Raw genomic sequence first — 25,656 nt, 5'->3', positions numbered from 1 at the left:
ACAGCCTGAACTGGTGCTTGGGATTACCTAGCCTTGCACCTGGCCTTGTTGAACTTCATGAGGTGGGCACAGAGCCACCTCTCCAGCCTGTCAAGGTTCTTATTGGTGAACTATTGGATGTGCCCTGGTTTCAGCTGGGAGGGAGTTGATTTTCTTCCTAGTAGTTGCTACAGTGATGTGTTTAGGATTGGATATGATAATGTTGATAACACACGGATATTTTTAGTTGCTGCTAGGTAGTACGTACTCTAGTCAAGGACTCCCAGGAAGAAGCAGGCACAGCCAGGACAGCTGACTCAGGCTGGCCAAAGGGATAGTCTGTACCATATGGCCTCGTGCTCAATATATAAACTGGTGGCAGCTGGCTGGGGGCACCATGGCTCAGAAACTGGCTGGGTATCAGTCAGCGGGTAGTGAGTAACTGTACTGTGCAACTCTTGTTTAGCATATTATTTTTTTATTCTTAATATTGTTATTTCCTCTCCCTTTGCTGTCCTATTAGACTGTCTTTATCTCAACCCATGAGTTTCATCTTTTTTTTGATTCTTTTCCCCATACCACCGGGGGCAGGGGAGGAGTGAGTTCATTGCCAGCTCTGAGACAGGATGGAAGAATTCAAGATTTACACTAGTGATAGCAGAACCTATCGTATCAGAGACAGCTGTGATTGTCAGCAATAAAATGGCAAATATTTTCAACTGCCTGTTGTTGCAGGTAGGGTCAATGATTATCACTTGTATCTTGCAGGAACAGTTTTTCTTCTCATATCAACAGAGCATTTTCCAGTCAACGTTACCAGGTAGGTCACGAAATCCTTTGCAATCATGTGGAATGTTAAATCTCTAGAACAATAGTTTCATACAGACTGGGTCTGAAACTTTAATCTTGTTTTCCTAGATATAAACACTTCTGATAATAAGAGAAATATGAACAACAGTGTATGATCCCAAACAATAATTTATACTGAATTAAAACATTAGCTTCACCCCTTAAACAGAAGACACAATTTATTGTCTTATCATATAATTAGAACCACAGAGCATGCAATTATTTTATGCACCACTGACCTCTAAAGAGCTCATTGATATTGTGGATCCCGTTTCACTTCTTGATAATCCTGCATTGTCATCCAGCTCCGATGCAATGAAATTCTTCACTGCTGTGCGAGGCTCAAATGGTAAACTCTGCATATGTTCTTGGGTGGGAAGATGCTGGTCTAAATTGATATTAAATTGGTCCATAACAGAGGGATTCATATTGAACTCTGGATTAACTTTGTAGCGCAACAGCCTTTCATGAGGCAATGTATCCATGCCTATATTCATTTTGCTCTCATCTTTCAGTGATGGCTGGGTATTTACTGAGCCCCGAGGCATGACTATATAGTCGCTTTCTATCATCCGTTCTTGAGGATGGACTATATCCATATCTGCACCTCTCAGATTATCATCAGTGCATAAATAAACAGTCCTCCGCAACTCACTATTGTCTTTTTTCAAGCACTGATTGGCCAGTTCACTCATACTCATAGGCATGTGGAGACCTGTTGGTTGCTGGATGATGACTTTGGAGATGATGTTTCCAGGCAATGTAGAATAGCTCATTCCTTCAGGGTTTGGTCCCTTCTCCTCCTCTTCATCATTTAGCGAAATTCTAGAAAGTGTTCCTGTTATAGTAGCTGCTCTGCAAGGTCCAATGTCTTTATGCAGGACTGTGGGTCAGAGATTAGAATTCTTAGAACATGAAACCATGTCTGCCTAACGCTACTTTTTCTCATGGATTTATTTAGCACTGCTCCCTTTACCAATGCATCTTCTTTTTCTATCCATTTATAGAATCATAGAATCATAGAATCATAGAATCATAGAATGGTTAGGGTTGGAAGGGACCTTAAAGATCACCTAGTTCCAACTCCCCTGCCATGGGCAGGGACACCTTCCACTAGACCAGGTTGCTCAAAGCCACATCCAGTCTGGCCTTGAAGACAGCCAGGGATGGGGTATCCACAACATCTCTGGGCAACCTGTTCCAGTGCCTCACCACCCTCTCCGGGAAGAATTTCTTCCTGATATCTAATCTAAACCTCCCTGATTTCAATTTATACCCATTACCCCTTGTCCTGTCACTACAGGATAGTGATAACTTTTAATAACTTTTAATAACTTTTTAATAACTTTTATTCTATAAACATTGTTTTAGGAAGGTTAGGTCTTTTTTTATTATTATTTGTTTTTTAAATCAGCATCTTTTAAGCTACCATGTATAACTGACACAGATCTCTGACTAAGCTTCAGTCATTTATGTAAATAAAAAGCACTCCTTCATTTATTCCTTCTGCCTTACATAGATCTTAGCTGACCCACAGCTTAAGCAAAAGCCTGCCATGTGGAATTTGACTAAGGTCCAAAAAAACACACTGCAGCAACTGTACTGCCATTATTAACTCCACATATCTCCCTGGAAAATGTCAAACAGACTGTAAGGCAGAATCATTTTGTCAATCCATTGTAATGACCTACGATAAGATTATAACTATAAACATGTGTTCCTGAGCGCCTAAATGTTCCTTTTCACTGACTTTTTAAAACTTTTCTGTGTTAAATTATTTTTTAAATAGAAATGAAAAAGAAGTAATAACATTGAGAAGAAATTCCATTGCTATCAGAAATATCAGATTTTCTGAATCTGAAAAGGTTACAAAGAATATAAACATGTCTTATAAAACAGTCAGGATCCACTTTTGGTGTAGGCCTAGGCCTTCCTGGTCAAACTTGTAGTAACATCCAGCAATATTTTGTTGGGGTAGGATCCACATGGAAAAGTTATTAATCCTGTCATAGAACACAAAATGTCCAGTGCACTGAAGGATACATTCAAAAGCAAAACATCTATTCAATCGAAATTACTGAACTTAAAAAATAAATATGTCTATAATTCAACATTCGTAATGAAAGAAAAAAGGATAGTTAGCAAGAAAAAAAAAAAAGTAACCAATTACTACAATTATTCCAGCTGGGTGCAAGGATTTTCTTGTCCCAGTTGAAAATATTTTTATTCACACCAGTGCTAGTTAGTGCAATAAAATCCAGCTCATGGGCTGAGACAGTAAGACAACTTGAAGTATCTCAGGTGTTGCATTTACATCCCTTTTGGTAGCCTGAGGGCTCTGATGACCCAGATCCCCCAGTACCTGTCAGCTCACTGCCATGTTCCATAGCAGCAGCACATAAGGTATCCTACTCTTATACCTCACATAAAAATGACTCTAATTTTTCCATTACGAGAAGAACAATTTGCCTCTAGAATGCACAAATACCCAACTTCATTGTTTCCAGTCACACTTGCTAAGACACTTCAACCAGTGACCTATTCTTAATTCTTTCATTGGAAGAAACTGACTTTAAACGTTTTTCTTGTAAAGTCTGTTCATAACTGTATTCAAAGTCCACCTCCTTAGGGATGCCCCCGACAAAGTTCATGTGTTGTAAGTGATTGAATGCTGTTATTTTTCTTGTTTTCACTTCACAAGGAACTAGTACAAGACTCCTTTTTGTTGGCTAAATACTCTCAATGTTCTTACCTGACCGACAAGCAATGTCCACGTCCTTTTCAAAATCAGTCTGTAACAAGGAACAACGAAAGAGAACAACCATTATTTCTTGAAAACTTAACCACAATACCTTTTTGCCAACTAGCACTTCCAAAATGTCCTACTTACAGAGTCATAGTCTCTTAAAAGTGGTTTCTTGTTGCTGAGAAGGTGAAGTGTATTGTTTTACAACAGCAGAGCTTTACAAAGTTTCCTAAAGTATAACTGGGTTGTTTTCAAAGTATGCTGCCTGACCAGAAAAAATAAAATAAATAGTGGAAGTAGAATATATAGCTTTAATAAAACGATACAGTGTATAGGTCTTTTTCTAATGGAAGAGTAACTTTTATATCTCATGGAAGGATCATCTTTAAGGAAGGTTTTCATAGTAAATTTATAAACAGAAATATGGAAAATACCTTGCAATACAAACTACTGTGAATAAGTGTAATCCAATTAGTCCACCCTGTCTGAAACTTCATTAATTTGTTATGAAGTGCTTATTTGTTATATAACATTCTGTCCATCCTTCCTGATAATGCAATCATGTAAAGTTTGTACTCCTTGAAAAGAACTATTATTAATTTCACTGGGCAAAAACGAATTGTAAAAGTTCATAATGAATTTTAACAACTGAAAATCCAAGCACATGTTTCCCAGTTAAGCAAAGCTATTTATCCTGTTATAGGATTCAAGTTATTTTGAGTTATGTTCTGATTTCCACAAAAAGTTTATTACATGAAAAATGGTTAATAAAAATGCCATCCTTCTTGCTTCTGAAGTCCAAACATTGGATTGTTTTTCGATTCGCCATTTTTGAAGGGTATCTGCTTGCTGAGCCTTGCATTATTTTTAGGGCCTGATCCTGTCCCCATTATAATCAAAGACAAGCTGTCATTGCAAGTGAAGGGACCAATGTTTTGTCTTAAAATACTACCTAACAGTATTAGTAAATCCAAATTGACATATCAAGACATTCACTGTCTCCTTAATTTGAGACACCAAATAGATTCCCCTTTTGGAATCTCTAGCACTTTCTTCTTGTCTGACTTAGTTTGTGAGGAACATTATTCAAGGCCTCATGAAGGGAAGACTCTTAAATTCATCAGTGCTCTTTACACCAACTGTAGAAAAAGTCATGGGATATTATTAGATTTCTTTCTCATTCTCTTATCTAAGAATCTTTGGTCATGAACAGCATTGGTGGAAGATACAATTTCACTGTGCTCCAATAAGTGATCACATCAATAATTTAAAACTTACTAAGAGATTTAAGCAAGGAGATAATGACTTAGACTTAGGCTCAAAAACGGTGTTAATATTTCAGCTGTGCACACTTGCCACGTACAATACACTAGTTTTTTCTTTCGGATAGGACCACTAAATTTATATTCAAAGAAGAAAATGAAAGCTAACCATGATTTGAGCATGTCCATTAGGAAAAGAACTTGAAGAATCTGCATTGATTGGATCTTGGCAATTTCTCAGTCGACATCTGAATGCATCTTGAACCTGTGAAAAGAATATCTTATACTGATTCTTGTGCAACATCATATACTCTACTCCTATGAAAGATTAAAGTAAACTGTATGGAATACAATGTATGACTTTTCTTTAGCATACTTAATAAATCAGAAGCAGTAAACATAAGTATTTTTTTCTGCCTCTTCATACATTTGCAATATTTTGTGGCTGTTGCAAAGTCTGTCCGTCTATACCATTAAGACCATAGAATTAGATAGATAGATATACTATGAACCATTGCAAAATAAAATGTATCTTCTCCTTGATAAATGTAAGATTCTTGAAAGACAGTTCTTAACAGTTACTATAATCAGATACATAGTGCTCTCCTAATTATACTTTAAAGAATAAGTCAGTTTGTAAAATGTTACTGATTGCAACCATAATCTCTAACTCCAAGTATAGGAAATCTCATGCATCTCTGCTAGCAATAAAACTCTTCAGATCAGGTAAATATCTTCAGTGTGGGCACAAGAAGACAAGTGGACCGTTTGCACAGAATCTGGTTTGTTGAAAGTAAACAAAAAAAAGGAACTTCTCAGAAATTACTGTTTACTAATATGATCCATAAAGTAAATTTGAAAACTTGTCCCTAAAACACAAGTGTACTTAAGGATTTTTCTTTTCATAGGAAAGGTTATTTTTACTTTGATTTTGGGCAGAATGTATGTCTAAAGAAGTAGTATTATGCAACATTTTTGTCAGAATGATGAAGTTCAACAGAAAGGCACATGCAAAAGACAAATGCAGTTCCTGTTTGCTGACAGTAGAATGCAAATACATTTTGCTGCTTTCTCACATGTACCACAGTAAGGACAGCAAGGCAACTTTTGGAATGGAAAGTTTTAAAATGTGAATTCTAGTTCCAGAAATGCAAGTGTCTGTATTAGCAACCTAAGTGCAAGATGTGACTTGGAAAACAGGAACTTAGTTGGGTGACCTACAATCAAAATAAACTACTATCATTTTTTGTTTGAATAGGAAAGTACTCTCAATGAAATACCTATAAAAATCTACATACTACTTATCATCTGTAGAAATTACTTGATGTCTTATTCATAATTATATATGAAGAATAATTAAAAGGGAGAAAATCGTATTCTACTCATGGACATTTTGTGAATAGCGGAAGAGGATAATTCATTAATTGTTGCTGATGAAAAGCCATCCTCTTTCAATACATCGTATTCTACTGCAAGCTGTTTAAAAGCTTTCACAAAAGAGAAAATGAAACAGGAAAATATATCTATTTTTGCAATTAGAAAGCCTTATTTTGAAGTGTTCAACCCTTAAATAAGTAAGAGTGCAGTCTTGGTAAGTGACTGTTGCAGGTTGAGGAAGACTAATATAAAGCGAGCAGAAAGACAAATGAAGCAAGGTGGGAAGGTTTGGATTGATTTTAGAACACTGAGACTTCCCACATGTGGTAGGGTAACGTAAAGTGTTCTTGACCTGTACTGTGACTCAGATTCTGATTTTAGGCACTACACTTGCTGTAGTTTTCCATGTGTTTGATGTTAATTTATTTTGGCATCTTCCAGTGGTTGCAAATTTAATTCAGGTCTTCTCTCACTTTATCAAAGCTGAAGTCAGGTCACACTTCAGAGTTTCATGCTCGTAAGTAAGCACTGGCACAACGATTTGACAAAAAAAAAAAAAAAAAAAAAAATTAAAAAATCCTTCCTCCAAAGCATACCCAGCTGTGCTGAATCTCATCTCAAGCCTCCTGATGCTTGACCCCAAACCATTATTACTGCAGAACAAACTATGTGATCTCACTCTGTGAAGTGGGCTACCATATTTTTAAGACTTTGTATTCATGAAGCTTCCCCAGTTCAGATAGCTCCAAAGATCTCAAGAATCTCATGTCCTACTTTCATTACTTTCTATATTAAAATGGTGAATCTTGAAGCTAGGATCCTCTTAAATGTGCATGTTGCTTAAATGTTTCTGAAGTGCAAGCAGCATATGATTTGAACATGTTAACAGAATGTCAAACGTAGCTGTATCCATCATATCAACATATGTTGCCACTTCTAGGCATCCTCACACAAGTCAGAAACAAAAAGGTTGAACATTCTAAATACCAGCTTATTTTTCTAAACTGCTTGTTCAAACTTGTTGTTTGAGTATGTAATGACTGTGCTGTCTTTACATTTTACTTTGAAACATGATCTTGGTTCCCCCCTCCCCCCCGCCTTTTAATCAAGTTACAAGATTTTCTTAGAGCCAGGCAGAGCAGGAGAGACAGATGTGATGAACGTGTGGATACCAAGGAAGTGGTTTCCCTAGCAACAGTAACCAATTCCAAGCTTTTATAACTTACCCTCTCTCTACTCATGTACTCTTTATTTTTCTCCTGCAATACAGAAATGTGGGCTTAAGACGCCAACGATGCATTTAAACCAAATGCTCTCTAGTCAGCAGAGCACAGCAAAAGAAGAAAATACACGTGGGTTCCTCCCATTACCAGCATTGTCAGGAGTTAGTGTGATTCAAATTAGCTTTAGAGCATCTTGTTTTCAAGTAGGTCAGGCAAACCGTTTTGCTCTGACAGAGAAGTGCCGAAGCACTAGCCTCTCCTATCATTCTCTCTTCCGTGACACATACCTCACCATTTTCCAATGCCCAATTAGGTACCTAAATAGCAAGAAGAGGAGAACAAAACCCCAACCCTAGGCTCTCTAGGCTAAGAAAGCAACATAAAGCAATAGTACCTAACTCTTACTTTGCATTATTCTTTATTTCCAAATAGTCTGTAAGAGGTCTTATGCTTAAGAAGTATTATATTTATCTTAGAAGTTAGGAAATGGAAGCATAGAAAGATAGAATGCCTTTCCAAAAGACCGTGGACTGATGGAGGGCAGAAATAGACACAACACATCACTTAGTTCTCTTCTAGTTGAATGTCTTACTCAGAGAATGTCCCTGGTTTCCTAATGCAGCCCTTGTCACTCAAGATCTTCGACACAGCATATTAAAGTGAAAACTGTTTCCATCATTTATATCAATATAACTAAAAGGAAAAACAGGGGGTTTATATATGTAATTGTAAAACACTGTGTCTTTTTTTAATAGAATGACAATAAAAACACAGTAAGGGAGGGCTGTCGTCTTCTTTGTTTGAATTTTATAGTGATACATTCCACCCCATATTTTTTTTCCCGACAGTCAGAATTATTGTTTTGCCTGTGCTGGCATGCTATAAATATTAGATCAATCCTATAGGCTATAACTGAGATAGCTTTGTAGCTGTCATCAAGAGTGACAAATATGTTGGCAGAGTTTCCCTGACAGGCACTGGCAGAGCAAAATGCTTTTGCAGACAACAGGAAGTAGCAGACTATTCTTACAGCTGGGATGCACCCTGTGCCGAGTAAAGACTGCATAGCACACTGTCTGTGACAGTCAGTATCTTAGCTTGTACGCACCTAAGGGTCTCTGAGCTAGAAAGCCAGACTCTCTTGAGTCAGAATGAAACATAACTTACTGAAGTTATTTCTTGTTCTGTGTAGGAACTTGTTGCGGTAAACAATTATGTCTTTGATGCTGCAAACTGGTCCATATTAAGTGCAGACCATACACATTTTTAAATAAAAATTGTTCCAAGTGCATCATATTTTACTTCTTTACTGTTCTTGAAGAATTTTCTATTAATTTTCTTTTCCCATATAGAAAAAAAAATGCCTTAGTTCATCAGTTATTTTGCCCATTTTAAAATTTAAATCTGGAGGACTGGAGAAGATTCAATGTGTTCTGTCAAATAGAGTTCAAACAGCAATATGTCTAGGCTTGTCTTCCACCACCACCACTATCATCATCTTGACTGGAGTTAACCTACTGATTAGTGAATAAGTTGTTTCTGTACATTCACTTCTGCCTAAATTGTCAAGACTGAAAAAAAACTCCTTCCACTTTTTGACCTTATCAAACCTAGATGCTTTATGGGCCTCATTGGGAAACCTTCTCATGAGGTCACACTTTAAAATACCAGGTAGATAGATTGATTAGCTGTTTTATAAAATGCCTTTCTGCTAGAATTTTAGTGTTGGGACCAGGAGGTATAACTGCCAAGACCGCCTTGCAGGAACAACTTAAACTTTCAGTAGTTAAAGGAAATAATGACTATTTGCAGCTGGATGTGATATGTATATGTGATTTGATAAAAGAGTAACACATAAAATAAACCACAACTAGATGATTGCCTAAACACAAACAACTAATATTCTAAATTCCTGTATAAACATCTTTATAAACAGGTATTTTTGCATATTGCTTGCACTAGTGAGTTAAAAGTGGTTCAAGTCAAGGTACCCTACAAATTTGAAAACTGAGTTTACTCATAGAAAAGACTAATTCCACCTCTATCACCACTGTCCTACCGATGAGTAGGGTCAGACAAGAAGATTTCCATGAGATGTTCAGCAGTATTGAAGCACTCCCTGGGAATGATACATTTGCAGCAAATAGCTGTCATGAGAAGTTGGGAACCTGTCTTGAACTCAAGGCATGGGACATTGTGGGAAGATACCTGTTTAATTTCATCGTAAGAAGTCAAAATACTTTTTTCTTTTTTCTAAATAAACTCCTGCATTACTGTACTCTGGGGCAGGCTTTGATGTCTGCATTTTTTTCATTTGATACAGTGCTATATTATGATACTTTTAGAATTTCTCATGGATTTTGTTCTATTTTTTGACAAAATCAATGACTGGTAGTCAGGTATGTGTTGCAACCCCTCTGCCTCCTCACAAAGGACACAAGTAAATGGAATTAGGACAAGAAGAAATCGAATGAAGCTGCATCAGGGGAAGTTCATATTGGACATTAGGGAAATGTTCTTCATTGAGAGGGTGGTCGGTCACTGTAACAGTCTCCCCAGGGAAGTGGTCAGGGCACCAAGCCTGCCAGAGTTCAAGGAGTGTCTGGACAATATTCATAGTCACATGGTTTATGTTTAGTTAATCTTGTGAGGAGCAGGAAGTTGGACTGGATCCTTATGGGTCCTTTTCCAACTCGAGATATTATATGATTCTGTGAACGATAATGCTTGTTTTTAGAAGGTTTCACTGGCAACTTTGAGCTAAAGATATATAATTTCAAACAAAAATGGTTCCTCAGGACAGTAACTGGGAGAGGGTATACCCTTTCCAGGCTGATTAATATATCCCAATGGTAATATAAACTCATAGACAGGAAAACCAGTATGGAACTGCCATTCTTTCTACTGAAGAACTTAAGTAAAAGTAGTTGCAGTGTCTTACCATTTCACTAAAAGAATATGTGAAATTATGGCTTTTAGTTCTACAGATGAGAATAGCATATTTCACAGATGTAATCATATGGGGAAGAAAATGTTGTAGACAACAAGGGGGTAGCAACACAGTTCTACTTTAAATAGATTTGTCTTGAGTATTAGCTCTTATTCTGCAGAGATTTTTATCCTGAACAACAACAACAAAAAAGAAAATAAGAAAAAGAAAAAAAGGTATTAAAGGAGGTAAGCCCTTTCCGCTATGAAAGTCAATAAACTAAGAAACCCAAAAGTTCATACAACAGCTTGAATAAAGTGGGATGGAGTTAGCACAAAGGAAGTTCCTATTTTCTGCAAGATATTGATAAGCTTTTTCCTTAAAAACTGAAAACTTAATTCTTTCATAAGATAATCATCTACGCATAATGTGTAGGATAGTGATATAAAGTTAATGCAAAATGGTACACTACTGAACGATTGAAATAAATTATGTCTTTCATAATTTCTTCTCATCAATATAGTGAGTTTCAACGTTTAAAGAGTGTGAATTGTAGGAAGGGAAACCAACATGTGAGACTGCCCACTCAGCATTGACAATAAACCTTTCCTGAAATATCTTCATGGGTTTTTTAGTCCTAAAGTGCTTATGAGCAACTGTTGTTGATCACAAGGAACCATGCTAGACAATGTAATTTGGTTTATTAGTGTGGTAAATACCCTGAGGTTGATAAATGGCTAATACACAGGTATGCTGGTGGGCCTGATTACTGCTCTACCTGCTTGCTTTTGATAGATGGCCCCACTTACCACAGATCTGCCAGCAAAGCTGTTGTGTTACTACTCTCAAATTTATCTCAATAAGAATGTAGGGTTAGTTAGGTTAGACACATTAGAGAAGCTGTGACCAGAGCCAGGTTAGAGTACTTGTGTTGTAGCTTTGACATCAGATTTCATTGGTGATGAATTCTGCGGTGGGTGGCACTGAGCTGTGAGGGGCAGGCCGAGGTACTAGCTTTCCCTTGGTGCTATGAAGGAATTCATCCGTCTTTATCCTCAGTGTCCTCATAACCTAAGTATGTTACCTTAAGTATGTACCTGACTTCGCAGAACTGAAAGGGTAGATCATCACCAACATAATACCTCCTCTCCTTGTGTTCTCTTTCAGGGACAGTATAAGCAGAAATAATTTTGTGTTTGCATTAGTTTTAGAGACTGTAAAAAGATATAGCTTTTGGTCTTCAGGAAAAGGGCGTTCATGGTAGCATTTCCCTATACTGACAATATTGGAAAAGCTTAACACTTAAAATAAACTGAACTTAGAAATTATTAAAAGCTACCTTTAATTAAGTGGGTACAGTTTTATACTGAAACTGACATTCTGCACCTGGAATTAACTGATCTTCCCCCTCTCTCTTTCACTTTTTCCTCTACATCTCATCATTAAATACTTCTATCCTTCTATAAAATGTATTTCCACTGAGCAAGCTGTATATAACATTAAAGAGGAGTTGAGAGATTAACAGGAGCACAGCCCTTTAGAAAACTGGGAAGCCATTCCTCACCTCCCTTCGGAGAATACAATGGACCATGACAATAACAAAGCCTTGTAATGAATCAAATACTGCAAAAAGTATCTGAAATAATATTGATCTTTTGTCTGTCATGGCCAGAACTGCAGACATCCAAGTCAGGGCCAGAAGTGGTAACACCACACAGGAACTCCAAAGGGATGCCCTATAGAAAAAAAGAGAAAAGCAGCATTGTAATATTATAATAAAAATGACTAAAAGCTCATTATTAAAATATATTTAAGGATGGCACTTTATGGAGTTAACTTGAAAATCACAGACAAGAATGTAACAGTCTTGGCACTTTATGTTCTAAAGAATATCCTGTATTCAGTTAATAAACACAGTTGCTTTTTTTTTTTGTTAAAAAGAATTTAAAGGTGCTCAGCACTCTATACGGTGTTAGCAAACACAGTTGTCATCATCAAACTATTGTCTCACATGCACTGTATAAGATTTGTAACAAGAAGATGTAAATGATCAGGACTAACATGGCATTACTGGCGGTGGTGGCTGACAAAGCTGTTGTTGAAACTACTCCACACTTGGCACATTTGAGCGTCAAACCGCTATGAGGCTCACTCATCTGACTGCAAACAAACAGAACACCCACAAAAAGAACAAAATATTGAATTGTCACCAAAAAACGTTGCTACTGAAATTTAGCTTTTAAATATGACGTCATGCAGAAAAAGTAAGTAGACTTATTCAGGATGAATGCTCTATGTTGTTGCAAAACCGTACTTTGTAATTTACATTATTGTTAGCTTTAAATGTTAATGCTATGGGGCATCATTTCATGCAGACTCTAGTTCTTCCATTTAAGCTAAAAAAGGCCCCAAATCTCTAGTGATCAAAACTGCTCAGTAGACTGAAGTAAACATAAGCACGTGCTAGGGTAGACACACAAAGTGAAATCCCTCTATTCAGACCTGTTAAAAGACTGTTGTATCCAAACTTTCTTGAGAAAGAGTATAGGACACTTGAAGGAGGAGTATGAATTATGTACAATTACAGAGCATTAATGGGGAAAGAAACCTCCAAAATGTATTCAGGCATCAAATCAGTACAGGAGTACAGTATAGTCAGATTTTCTCTAGTGATCTGAATGGCCCACTAACATCTGGAATGATTTTATTCGTGTGATATGAAGGTCTGAATACAGGGCTTGGAATGTATGGAGTCTGATGAAATAAATATCAGTTGGTACTAAAAAAAGGGTGACCTGTTTTGCATTTTAATAAAACACAGTACACAAGCATTAAGCTCAAAGCATTTTGTATGGACAATTGTACCTCAGCACCTGTCAGAAGAGTTAAAGGGCAAAACTTGGAATTCAAATTTTCTTTTACATACAGCATGCATTCAACTTCCTGAGTTGACTACATAAAACATTTGCTATTCCTTCTCTTTCTGCTATCAGAACCCAGAATAACCATAGCTGAGATGTGACAGGAAGGGTGCTTTACCTACTCCCAGCTGGAAAGTGGTCAACATGGTGAAGATAGGTAACACTTCATTTTTTTTCCCAGTTATTTCAACCAACAGAACTCCTTTTTATTGCCAAACACAGCATTCAAAAGATTTTTAACATACTGCCCAAAACAAAACTGAACTCCAGTCGTTTCCATTTTGATGAACCAAGTAATGACTTTCCATAAAAAAAAGTACAGCATATTTTCCATAAAAATCAATTTTTTTTCATTAAAAAAAGAAGCGAGAATCATGACCTTGAAAAGGTGATAGTGGGGTGTGAAAAGAACTCTGTGAATTCACATCAGTTTACATCAATTAAAGATCTATGTTAATGAATGAACTAGAAGTATGCCTTAGGTAAGCTTAACCTAATCTGGGGAAAATAATTTCCATCTTTGCTTGGCAATTCTTCAATGTTACCAGACTGGATTATTCTCTTTAACTCTATAGATTTGTTCTGGATCTTGCAAATAATACAACTGATTGTGTATATAGTCTGAATATAATCTTGCTGTCTGGGTATACATGTGTGCTACCCCTTATGCCAGGAAAATGACTGGTATCTATCAAGACATTTGTTTATTGTCCATATGCTGTTTAAGGTAGACAAAAAAACCCAAAATGTATGGTGTTAGTATATTTTTCCCCATTCACTGTTTTAAATCCTACATAAATGATTTCTACAGCTGAACTTTTGACAGCTCTAAGTCCAATGTTTGCCAGAAAGAACAAAATTGCCTTCCTGGGCATGGCTGCAAGAGATATTTGAGAAAGGAGTGACAATCCACCTTCTACTGGACATCAAATGCTGCACCAATTTCTATGCCTCCAAGAATGACTCAAAACTCTTCATCTGCTAAGTAGTATCAAGGAATGCCATTGCCAAGCCACCATCTCAGAAGTTGTTTCTTGATTAGGGCATCTGCATGCTTCCCCAGAATAGCTGGATTGTTTCTGACAGAACAATTGCTAGTTCCTTATCCATTTACTTAAAAACAAAATACCTTTTTACAAAATTGTGCACTGTTAGAAAGCAAGTTACTTTGTTTTATCAAGAAAGTATACTATAAGCAAATAGATTTCTATATCTGACAACTGAGCAGCTGAAAACAAACAAAAAAAGATGCCGTTGACTCTAAGCTTGGATATCCTTACAAAACATACAAAGTCAAACCCGTGGCTGCTCCAGCTCCTTAAATCACTGGAATTAGAGAAGATTTGAATTTGAATGGTTATCCTCAGTTATTATCACTCTTGAAATAATTTCGGTAGTTTTATAATATTCTAGTTGTCATCAGTGATACTACACAGTTAATGTTGATGGAGCAATGTAGACAAAGATAAGGTTAAGAAATTAATACTTTCTAATGACAAGAGAAGAATAGACAAGAAACAAAATGAAAGCTTTTGGTACATATTTGTCAGAATAATGTCAAAAGAGTTAAAAACAAGAAAGATTTAATTGAATTATTACATGCAAATCACACCAGCTGAAGTATCTATCATAAATTTGCTCATCTAACCAATGAACTTAACTTATTAGGAATGCCACTGTTAGTGAAAAGGTAAAAAAAAATTGAAGTGAAGCTGCAATAAATTTACTCACAGCAGTAATACACATTAAATAAAGATACCATTGCTAGAAATGCAGATATTGGTGGTGTTAACTATAACCTGGCCCAAAAAGCAACGCTAGAACATGTAGCAGTAAAAAACGACTATGCAAAGTTTAAATATTCTTTCCTACAAGCATTAAGAAGGTGATGATGCACTTGTGAAATATTTTTCTCCAGTATGGAATTAATCTAGATTTGCTGCTGCAGTACTTCAAATCATTGTCGTCCACTGAAAAAGTTTCTGCTACCACCACTGTCATAATCCTTACTTCTCATGATAACAAACAGAATTTGAATGTAAATGCAAGTGAATAATCAATAATAATGATCAACATATAATTTCCATTTACCTTTTTTCTTTTTTTTTTTATTTTAAACCAGTTATTTTCCACTTTGAAACTCGCATTAATTTAGAATATATATTTATGTAGATATGGATGTAAAAGCAAAGGCAAATTCTTCACACAGTCAGAACAGCAAAATAGCATTGACCTCAGTAAGGGATAAAATATATTTTATAACAGTTTACATAAATGAATAACATTTCCCACCATAGTAATTAAAGTTGACAGCTAGACAAAAAATAATAGGTTACTTCAGTACACACAGTTCATTAAACTGTTTTCCTAACTGCAACAACTTTACATGTGTGACATTCTTGTGAAAACGCCCCTCAGATTTGTTTAATCCTCATTATTACTAACTTAATACTGTTGTACTTGTGTTTTATTATGTTTAGTTTGTTTAGTTGCATTCTCTCAGGATAATGCAACATCAGCTTTTGAGATGAATGGAATCTGTTAGACACACTGTTACACTGATATAAAAGTTCAAAGCACAGTCAAAAGCATTTTTGGTGAATATCTGCAACTGAAAATTGGTGATGAAATTTTAATATTCTTTAAAATAACCCAATTGTTGCTTACCCCGCTCTGTGTTTGAGCTTTTTATCTAGGATTCCATCTCTGGAAACAAGTTTATTAAATACCAAAATGCCAATCACCATGTTGACCTGTCAAACAGAAAACAAACAGTTGATCTTTCAGTGCCTCAAAGAAAATATTTTATCCTGTCACTTCAGAAAAAGGCCCTTATAGGCCTGCAAAATGCCTTCTGTTACATTTCTGAGTATTCCATCAGAAATAGTGTAACACATTTCTGAGTATTCCATCAGAAATAGTGTAACACTGTCCCTAAGCACACCAAAAGTGAGTATTCTCAAATGGGTGACACACATACACACTGCAACAGGCTCAGTTTTGAATCTTGAATTACACCTGGCATCAATTTATATGCATACACCTCTGCTGGCCCGAAGCTTGAGTAATACAGCTTAGTATTTCCTCACTTTCAATTGCAATGATATATATATCCCATTCCAGGAAAAACACTGCATTTGAGTTGTGCGTACAGGGAAGAGCTAGTCAGAGCACATGATGACCGTAACCATGTTCCTTTTTAGGCATTTATGGCCCATGTGGGTGTTCCCACTTATGCAGAACCAGCCTGTGGTTGTCCATATCCTCCTGCACATTAGTCATTGCCTATGTCATTCACCAAAATGCCAGTCTTGAGCCTTGTTTGACTGCAGTTTCCTTTTTTTTTTTTTTTTTTTTGTAGGCCAGATGGATGGGGTAAGTGTGTTTAGTTCCATTAAAATAAAGTGTTATGATCACACACATGCGTTGAAGACCTAACCTAAAAAAAAATTCAAGTGTTTCAGCAGTCAGACTTTGGCACTCAATGGACATACTAATGGCATTTAATGGGCAACTTAATGACTCTTATAATCCATTTGTATTATTGAACTGAACTCTATGAACCTGTCTCTGCATGGCCTGCAAAGCGGTAATACCAAGTTTTGAATCTATTAAATAAACGTTCCTTTTTTTTTTTTTTAATTAGAAAAGGGTAATCCTTTTTTTTCCTTTCAAACAGATTTTTCAAGACCTGTGCCAAAATACCCAATTGTTTCCAGTCTGTCCTGCCAACTCTTTCCAGCTTTTCTTATTATCACTTTATTTTCAGCATTTACATTTTCAGCTGATGTTATATAATTCTTTTGCTTCGTACACTTAGGCTTAAGTGGCTGCATGGAACAGCTCCTTCCACAGCTACTAGCTAATGGTAGGGCAAACTGCAACTGTGAACTTCAAACGTCTCTGAACAAAGCTTGCCAATTATACAGAGAACATACAGTTCCATGTGAAAATTATGACTGGCTTTTTGTAAACATCCTTGGCTCCTCTATCATGACAGGGACTGCGAGTTGTACAAAAGGATCCTGGCTTGACTCCAGGCAATGATGAGACAAACTCTATGGGAGTAGTAAACATCCATTTCAGGAAAATCTATGTAGCTAAATGGCTATATAGTTGATGACTGCTAAGACCGATTCCCTTTTGCAAGGGAAAATCAGAAATAACCAGGGTTGATAGAGCGATCCTAGTATAAAATTGGTAGAGTAGAAAGAAGAATTAGATTAGAAATCTGTAAGGGAAAAATGCTAAACCAATTGTTGTACAAAATCCATACAGACTGCAGAGCAGATGACTAAGAACTGATGACACATGTAGAGTGCAATTCATCTTACCCTGAAGTAGACACCTGAAGTACTTCTGATGGTTTGAGCCCTAAAAGAGCCTATTTTTCTCCACTGACAATGAAAGCTGGGATAACTAGCTTAGATGCAGAAATCTACATTGCATGTCTACGATTAGGCAAAATGAATCATACACCTGAATACATTTCCAGAGATAGGCAAGACACACAACTAATACACAAAAGAATAACATTTCCCAGCTATGATCACTTTTTCCTTTGCCTTCGAAAGCAGTAGGCATGGAGAACTTGCTGGCTGGTTCCACTCCTCCTGTTGCTTTTGCTGGCACAGCAACACACTGCCAAGCAGCACTTTATCAAGACTGTCACTGAACTTCACAAGGCTGTGACAATTGCGTAGATGCTACTGATAATAACTCAGTGATGCCTGTAACACGTTTTCTGTGCCACCAATCGGTACATTATTCTTTCACAGCTTACTGTGTAAACATGGAGAGATAACTGGTATAAAGATATGATACAATTAAATGATTCCTGCATTCAAAATATTGAGGGTATGTTAAACAATACTGAGCTCAGTATTTACAGCAAAATCTAATACTACTGTATAGCTAAACCTTTATATATTAAATATTCCATCATTTCATATAAAAATATTGGAAATTATATTAATGTTTACCAAGACAACAGCAGCTGCAGGTCCAACGAAAGCATAAAGTAGCCCTCCTTCAAGAGACAGCCAACAGCTGGAAAGAACATTAGAGAAGAACTAACACAAATTAAAAATAAGTATAACGCATTGCCAAGAAAGCATTAATAATTACTACAGCATGAGACTTTTCTTGTTTATATTCAGTCCTACATGTAGAGATTCATATGCACACACAAAAAAATAACTATTTTGTTGATATACAGCTGAAAGTTATTTCCAATACCAACTATTAATGTTTCAAAAGTTTTAATGTGAATTATATTTATACCTAAAAGCTTAAAATGAACTGTAAGGACAATAAAAATAAGTTTGTAAATCTCTACCGAATCTCCTCTAACCATGTATGATGAACAGAAATTTCCAGACAAGTACCTAGAAACATTTCCAGCTTACACTGTCTGACAGTTCTGTACTTAAAACAATGAAAGGTCAAATGCCCATAACAGAGAACTTAAGTAAAAACAGGTTTCTATCTAACTTCTCTTACACATGATATGATTAGTAATTGCTATTAGGACTAGGTCTTACAGAAAATATTCCTATTAAAGAAAATTCATATATGATCTAAATGTTCTGTGTTCTATGAAATATTTTGCAAACAACTTAAATGTATATTTTAAAGCATCTGAAAACTGTATTTTCTGGTGAGCTACTAATCTTGCAGAATTTGTCATATTGCATCAGGGCTTTCACTAAAAACCATCAGATTTCCAAACACAGAGCGCTTACAGAATCAAATTCTAAATATTTGGTACACCATGATGTAAAGCTTTCCATATCTGCAAAAGATCAGGAGCTTCACATACTGAAGTAACTGCAGCTGTGCTATTTTCCCAGTGATTGCACATTCAAAGAACTGCATGTTTGTTTGAATGCATGGTAACACCTACATATAGGAAAACTCAAGTATAAGCATTCAAATAATTTACTTGGATATCACACACAGAAACATTCACATCAGAATCATACATATCTTCCTTACATTCCAGTACTGTTTTTGTACTTTTGAAAGCCAAGTAAATTAAATGCAAGCGCATCATAATATTAATGGTCTGTTACGGCTGGAATTCTAACTGCAAAGAGTAAAAGTGCTCCCCAGTGCAATGAAGCCATGTGAAATCTGCCACATGAACCCAACTGCATCAGCATGCTAAATTCTGGAATGATAAATTGATGCAAATAGCTCATATCTGCCCCATTGTTAAAACAAATACATGTTAGGCTATTCCACATTCTACCTCAAAAAACAACTACAACAGTAATGTTAAATTTATTTTTTTAGTGTCAGAATTTTCAGCAATTTTTCTTGCTCTTTTTCCAAAGGTTAGGTTATATATTGTGAAAGACTGAGAACATGGGCTTCTGAGGAGGAAGGTATTCGCAGTGCGTTTCCCTACCAGTATCAATTTTTAAACATAGTGAAGATGACCACTCTGCATAACTTAGACAAATAATTAAAATATTCATGTTTATTGGGAGACAGAAATATCAGTTCATAAAAATTGTTGACGTATTGTATGTGAAACATAATTTCAGTTTCCTTTGCAGAAAAAATGGTCCAAAAGTTGTTTGTTTTTTGTGGTTTTTTTTTTTTTTAAATAAAAAGAAAACAGTTTCTACCACATAAATCTTTAAGACCATGGGAGAATTGTTCCCTCCCTTTCCCACACCCTCAAGTAAATAGGCTGTACGAAAGACTGACTTCCATTAAGAGGCAGAACTGGGAAAAAAATATAGAGGATGTCTTCCTTTTTTTACACAATATGAATTTTCAACTATCTGGATTTTCATTGTGTGACACAATTATTGCAATGTATTTAGTATCTGTCACCTGATGACTCTGAAATGCACTTTTTCCCCATTGCTTTCTGTTGAAGATTTTCTGAAGACAGGTTCTTAGGTGCCTTCCTATAGCATAAGGCAATTGTTGTCATTTTTTTACTGGTTTTTACCTTCTTCTTTTCTTCTTTGCCCTGATAGCTTTTTTCTATGTGCTATAGTGGGTTTTATTTTGTTCTCCTGTTCTGTCTTCTTTCTCCCTGATCCTCAGATAGCAGAAAGTTATATAAATTGATTAGTATTAAGAGCATTCACTGGTGGTTTTATGGGACCATGTTACATGGTCATAAAATGCTGCTGAGTGATGAAGCATCTGTAGACTTGCTCCTGTGTCTTGAACATTCTGTGAGTTATTTGACACTTTCCAGGATAATGGTTCCTTCTTGAGGAGAACAGGAATATAACAGAATTTTAACTTTTGCTGATACAACAAATTCCTGGAAGTTATCTGCACTGCTCATTAATATAAAGCACTGTATGTAAACATTAGTAGGTCACATGGGTTTATCAACTGTAGAGTGTAGTAGTGGTGTTTTCATAGCTGTGATCATCTGAAGAGAGGTAGCAATAATATTTATTAGGCTCACAGAAAGAGTTGGAAAAAACAGTCAAGCTTTTAGCCACACCAATATTTTTTGGATATCCTGAAATATTTAAAATCTTGTCACTCTGGTTTTTTATTATTTTTAGGAAATCCCTTCAGCTTCTGTGTCTATCAATACAAGTGTCTGTGTAAAATAGTTTTCATATGTCGTTTCAAATGTACAGTAATATAACTGTGTAATAATTAGGGCTGAAGGAGAAAGATAGAAATCAGAGACTGCTGATCACAGAATTGGTTCAAGTGAGAACAATTCAAGCCACCCCCATCATTCATATACTGTATGAACTGAGATCTGCTTCAAAGATCCTTGGGCCTTCTCCCTTTCCATCAATCTCTTCATGTGTGGGACTATGGGACTGGAATCAATTCTTTCACTTTCACTCTTAATTTTCTCCATTTGGAAATGTCATTTGCAAAAATAGCATTTTACAGACCAGGAATAGTTTCCAACAGGACGCATTTCTGATGGCAGCGTGTGTGTAACTGATTGCAGCCAAACAGGCCAAATATAGTGTAAGCAGCTAAAAAACTTAGACAAGTGCTTTAGTTGTGGGATGAGGAGCTGGACAGGAACTCTGCTTTCACACAGCTCCACAGTTGTTACAGGACACAATTCTTTGCTGTTTTCTAGAGTGGGACACCACAGGAGCTGGTGATAGGGGAGGAATCCATTCCTTGCATTCCCTGTTTTCCTTATATGATTCTGATGTCAAATGCCAAGAAAATGTATTTGCAAATAAGATGAGAAAGTTGCATTATGGTTCTGTTTGTCCTTTATGCACCTCCTCTCATGCTTTTGTCCCACGGTGCCGTGTCAGCTGATTTTGGATCCTGGGAGAGGAGTTGTTACACATAGAGAGACCTGCCCTTTTTTATTTTCCAGGTTACCCTTAATGAATGATTTGTTGCTTTGTCTGAATATTTCAGTACCTCCTCTTTTAAAAATGCATTCAGCCCAGGAAGTAGGAAGCAACACTAACTAAAACAAGTAGGCACACATAAATAATTTCAGTAGAGTAAATGCAGTGGGATTGATTCTGCAAGGGACAGAGCTACATCCCCGGTGGGGTGTGGACACTGTAATCTTGTGATTTGTGATCTTGTTAATAGCATTAATCTTGTGACTTTTTCATAGCCTAAATGGTTTTCCAGTCCTGGTTCAAGGACTAAATAATAAAAAAAGCCAGCAAGGTGAGCACATATTAGTGAGAAAAAACGTCAGAGGAGCAAGCCCTCAATATAACTCCCAAAAGACATCTAAGCCAGTTGTTTCACTAGTGGTTGCCAACTCTAAGTTCTGATACTTAACTATAACTTAAGCACTTCACTTCTTAGGTAAGTCATTCCTCGCTAAAAAGACACACATTGTCACATTTTAAAACTAAGGAGCTCAGTGCTTTGAGCTGCTATTCAGGAGGTTTGTTTCTGAATCTTTACCCACCCAGAGTTGGAGCGAGGGCCTGAAGCCCACTCGCCATGTGCCAAGAGGTTGGGACACACAGGAGAGGGAGCGGGAATCCTGATCTCACTCAGTGACGATGCAAAGGAGAATAATTAAATATTCATTGAAGTGAGGACTTGACCTAACTCATCCTCATCGCTGATGAATGCCCTCATTACCAGGCTACACAGTCATATTTCCTCTCTTGCTGTCCAGATGCATACTTAATTTCTTAGGCAACGTGAGGAGAGCTCCAAACAGGACGAGCAAAGGAAACGCACTCTTGCATACATAACGTCTCGGTGGTTGGAGTGGTCTGCTGGCAGGGGTTTTAGGAGACAACCGAAGGGCAGCGTCACTGAGGAGTGAATTCTCCAGGATGCTAAATACACACTGTAACCAGCCAGGTGGCTAAATAGGAACTGTATTAATAAGATGTAAACGAAGTACACAGATCTCTTCCTCACTGTCTCTCAAGTACAGCTCAGTCCAGGAAATGGGCTGGATCAGGCTCCCCAGGAGATAGGGGATGGATGGGAGAGCTATTTTGAGATTTCCTAGGGGCTTTGGCTCCAAGCAGGCTCAGGGGCATTAAAACTGAAGTACATGCTAGGTGGGCAGAATCCTGGGTGCCAAAGAAACTCTTGACAGTACAGTTTTAGACATGTTTAGAGGTTAGCAAAAGCTGGTCAGAACATTTAAGTTACTCTTTAGTAAATGTATATAAATGCTGAGAGTCTAACTGAATCTAATAGTGTTTCTATTTCAGTTTCTACTACTGTCTACTTCTAGTTTCCACTATTTCAAACCCTCACAAGAATTCCAGGATCCCTGGTGCTTTGCTGATCTCAGTCCAAGCTTGGCATATGGTTTTCTCTTTGTTCTTTCGTGAACCACTCAGTGACTCCTAGGGCAGTTCCAAGTGTGAATGGATACTTGTAGGGCCTTTAGACTATGCTATGTAATTCCTGATGGGTGTAACAGGCTTGTTAATTAAAAAAACAATTTATCATTCCAGATTGACTTACTAGTGGGCTGTTCCATATCCTTTTGTCTTGGTAAAGCCTATTGATATTGCAACCACTAATGCTGGTAAACCTGAAAAAAAACCAAATAGTAATAACCATTAGATGCTGAGCAAAATATTGCTGTTCTGCCTGGATGAAAAATGACAGGGCAAGCTAATGCAAAATGGCCAATTTTACATGGAATGAATCATTTAATGAAGCACAGTGCTATTGCAGGATTTGTTTTTCTGAAGCACTGGCAGGGAGGAGGACACCGTTTTCTGCCCACGGTGTACTACTTTGATGTAGTTAAATTACTGGTACATTTGACAGGTCTTAAAGTGAACTAGGAGGAGGCTTCATAAATATTCAGTGAATGCTTTGTTTTGTTTTGTTTTGATTTCTTGATATTACACTGCTTTACTGAAAATATCTTAAAATTGTGTTAAAAAAATATTTACAAAAGAATGCTAAAATATACACCAGCATAGCTTGATCTTAAGTAGAAAGGGTCCTAACCTAGTTTTCTTTTTATTAACATGCTGCCTACTATCTTCCAGGATTACTGAGGAAAATTATGATATTCCTGACATTGTCACTGTATTAAAAGTTTCATTTCAATGATTCTGAAGAAATGAATTTTACAGACTTACCCCATCCAAGGCACAGGAAACGTTTCCTTATGAGCCGTGTTCTAATTTTTCCAGTAACAGCCATATATGACTGCCACGCTTCTGTCAAAACCCAACAGAATGAAGCTAAGAAGAAGAAGTGTAAAAATGCGGTGGTTGTGGTGCAGATGCCCTGCAGGGAGCAAAAAGAAGCTCATGCTGAATACTTAGGGACACTCATTTCTCTTTTCAGTTCAGAGAGTTGTCATATTCTATCATCTTGACCTTCAACCTTAACCAACTCCACCTTTGTGATGTGGTTGCCGCGAAGAGAAAGAAAGAGAGATGTTGATGTGGATTAGGCAGAACAGGGTTTGACTGTTTTCCCAAATACTGAATGTGCTGAGCAGGGACAAAGAAAACAAAAAAAAAATCATGCCACCAGATTTTTCTCTACACATTTACCTTAACCAGGGGTCATCATAAAGCCACTGTGGTAAGCAAGTTACAAAGGTACTGCTTATAAAACCTGAGCTGAATAAAGAACATGTGGAGATACACATGTTACTAATTGCCAGTTATTTTTTTTTTCCTCCATGCAGAAAGATCCTGAATTTTAGGCAATAAATTAAGTTTGATTTATTTCAATTTTATTTAAATCTTATAGAATGTTAACCTATTGGAATATACTGCCTGAGATCTTTTTAGTCAGGTTTAAGTATTATAACCTTAACAATTACCCTGGATATTGTTATTATGGGTGTCAGTCATTTGTCATCTAAAAAGTATTTTGAGCACATGCAATCGGCTTTCTTTTGTCACTGCAGCCCTTAATTAAACTTGACATTGTAGCTTATATAAATGACCTTCTTGGCATAAATGGTGATCTACCCTCTACTGTGTTGCTTAAAATGCCAATTGCAGGCTATAAAACGCCATGTATATTGTACCCAGAACCACACAAGTAATATTGAGAATATCTTTATCACAATTTATCCTTATCACAATTTGAAGTGTCAAAATTATACCGAGGTTAAAAAAACCCCAAAACCAAAAACCCCATTTCACACATCCAGTATTAACTGCATGATCATAGTTGAAAAATGTAGATATTATTTTTATGATTCTTTATGCAACATACACCCCTGATAGCTGTCTTACAGCCTTTTAATAAAAAGCTAGTAAACTTTTTTTACTAAAATCCCAGTTCAGCAAACTATTTAGGGAGAAAATATGCAAGTTCCTAATTATATATATATATGGTTGCAAATATTGTTGAATCCAGGCTGGTGGCTACAAAAATTTGAGAAGGATAAGATGTACATGATACCACATGTTTTTTAGTTCACATTATTTAAATACTTTCAGACTTCTTGTTTTGAATTTCCTACTGTGTTAATGTTCTCAGATTCTTCCCCAAAATCAATTGTGTTAGCTCACTCCGATGGTTATCTCAAATACAGAGCTGATAACTGATATCAACCTTTGAACTTTCAACAAGTTATGCACTTGAAGAGTCAAAACTTAATGAACTCCTGCTGTGAGTTTACAGATGTGACAAACACCTTGCTTTCTAACCCTGGCTCAAATTGTCATTTTAAATCTGGAAAAAAGGCGTTCTATATAATTATATGCAAGAGATCTATTGTTCATTTTCAAAAAGCAAAGAATGTAAACTGGAAAAAAAATCAGATCCTGAAAATGCACTAGTCATCCCATCCTAGATTTTGCCATTATTTCTTATGTTTAGATGTCCCTAAAGTATGTGGATTTATAAAATCTATCCTGTTAAAGCCTGACTGATAGAAATACTCCCTGTATTTGAAAAATAAATACTTACTTAAAATGAAAGC

General features: G+C 36.5%; 1 protein-coding gene across 1 annotated transcript in view; it reads right to left on the bottom strand.

The window, feature by feature from the left end:
* Positions 1-1,067: 1,067 nt before the first annotated feature.
* Positions 1,068-25,656, bottom strand: part of LOC104504490 (brain-specific angiogenesis inhibitor 3-like) — a gene marked incomplete at its 3' end in the record, with an annotated part of 74,747 nt that continues 50,158 nt past the window's right edge. The window contains exons 3-11 of the mRNA XM_010148404.1: positions 23,846-23,996; positions 23,214-23,283; positions 18,269-18,335; positions 15,954-16,039; positions 12,427-12,525; positions 11,930-12,101; positions 5,006-5,101; positions 3,581-3,620; positions 1,068-1,711 (exon numbers count right to left, since the gene is read on the bottom strand). Of these exons, the coding sequence (XP_010146706.1) occupies positions 1,068-1,711; positions 3,581-3,620; positions 5,006-5,101; positions 11,930-12,101; positions 12,427-12,525; positions 15,954-16,039; positions 18,269-18,335; positions 23,214-23,283; positions 23,846-23,909 (1,338 nt within the window). The remainder of the gene's footprint in view (positions 1,712-3,580; positions 3,621-5,005; positions 5,102-11,929; positions 12,102-12,426; positions 12,526-15,953; positions 16,040-18,268; positions 18,336-23,213; positions 23,284-23,845; positions 23,997-25,656) is intronic.

This window comes from Eurypyga helias, unplaced genomic scaffold, assembly GCF_000690775.1.
Source record: "Eurypyga helias isolate BGI_N326 unplaced genomic scaffold, ASM69077v1 scaffold1513, whole genome shotgun sequence".
NCBI lineage: Eukaryota > Metazoa > Chordata > Aves > Eurypygiformes > Eurypygidae > Eurypyga > Eurypyga helias.
Note: the sequence above shows the minus strand (reverse complement) of the source record. Positions and strands in the feature narration are given on the sequence as shown.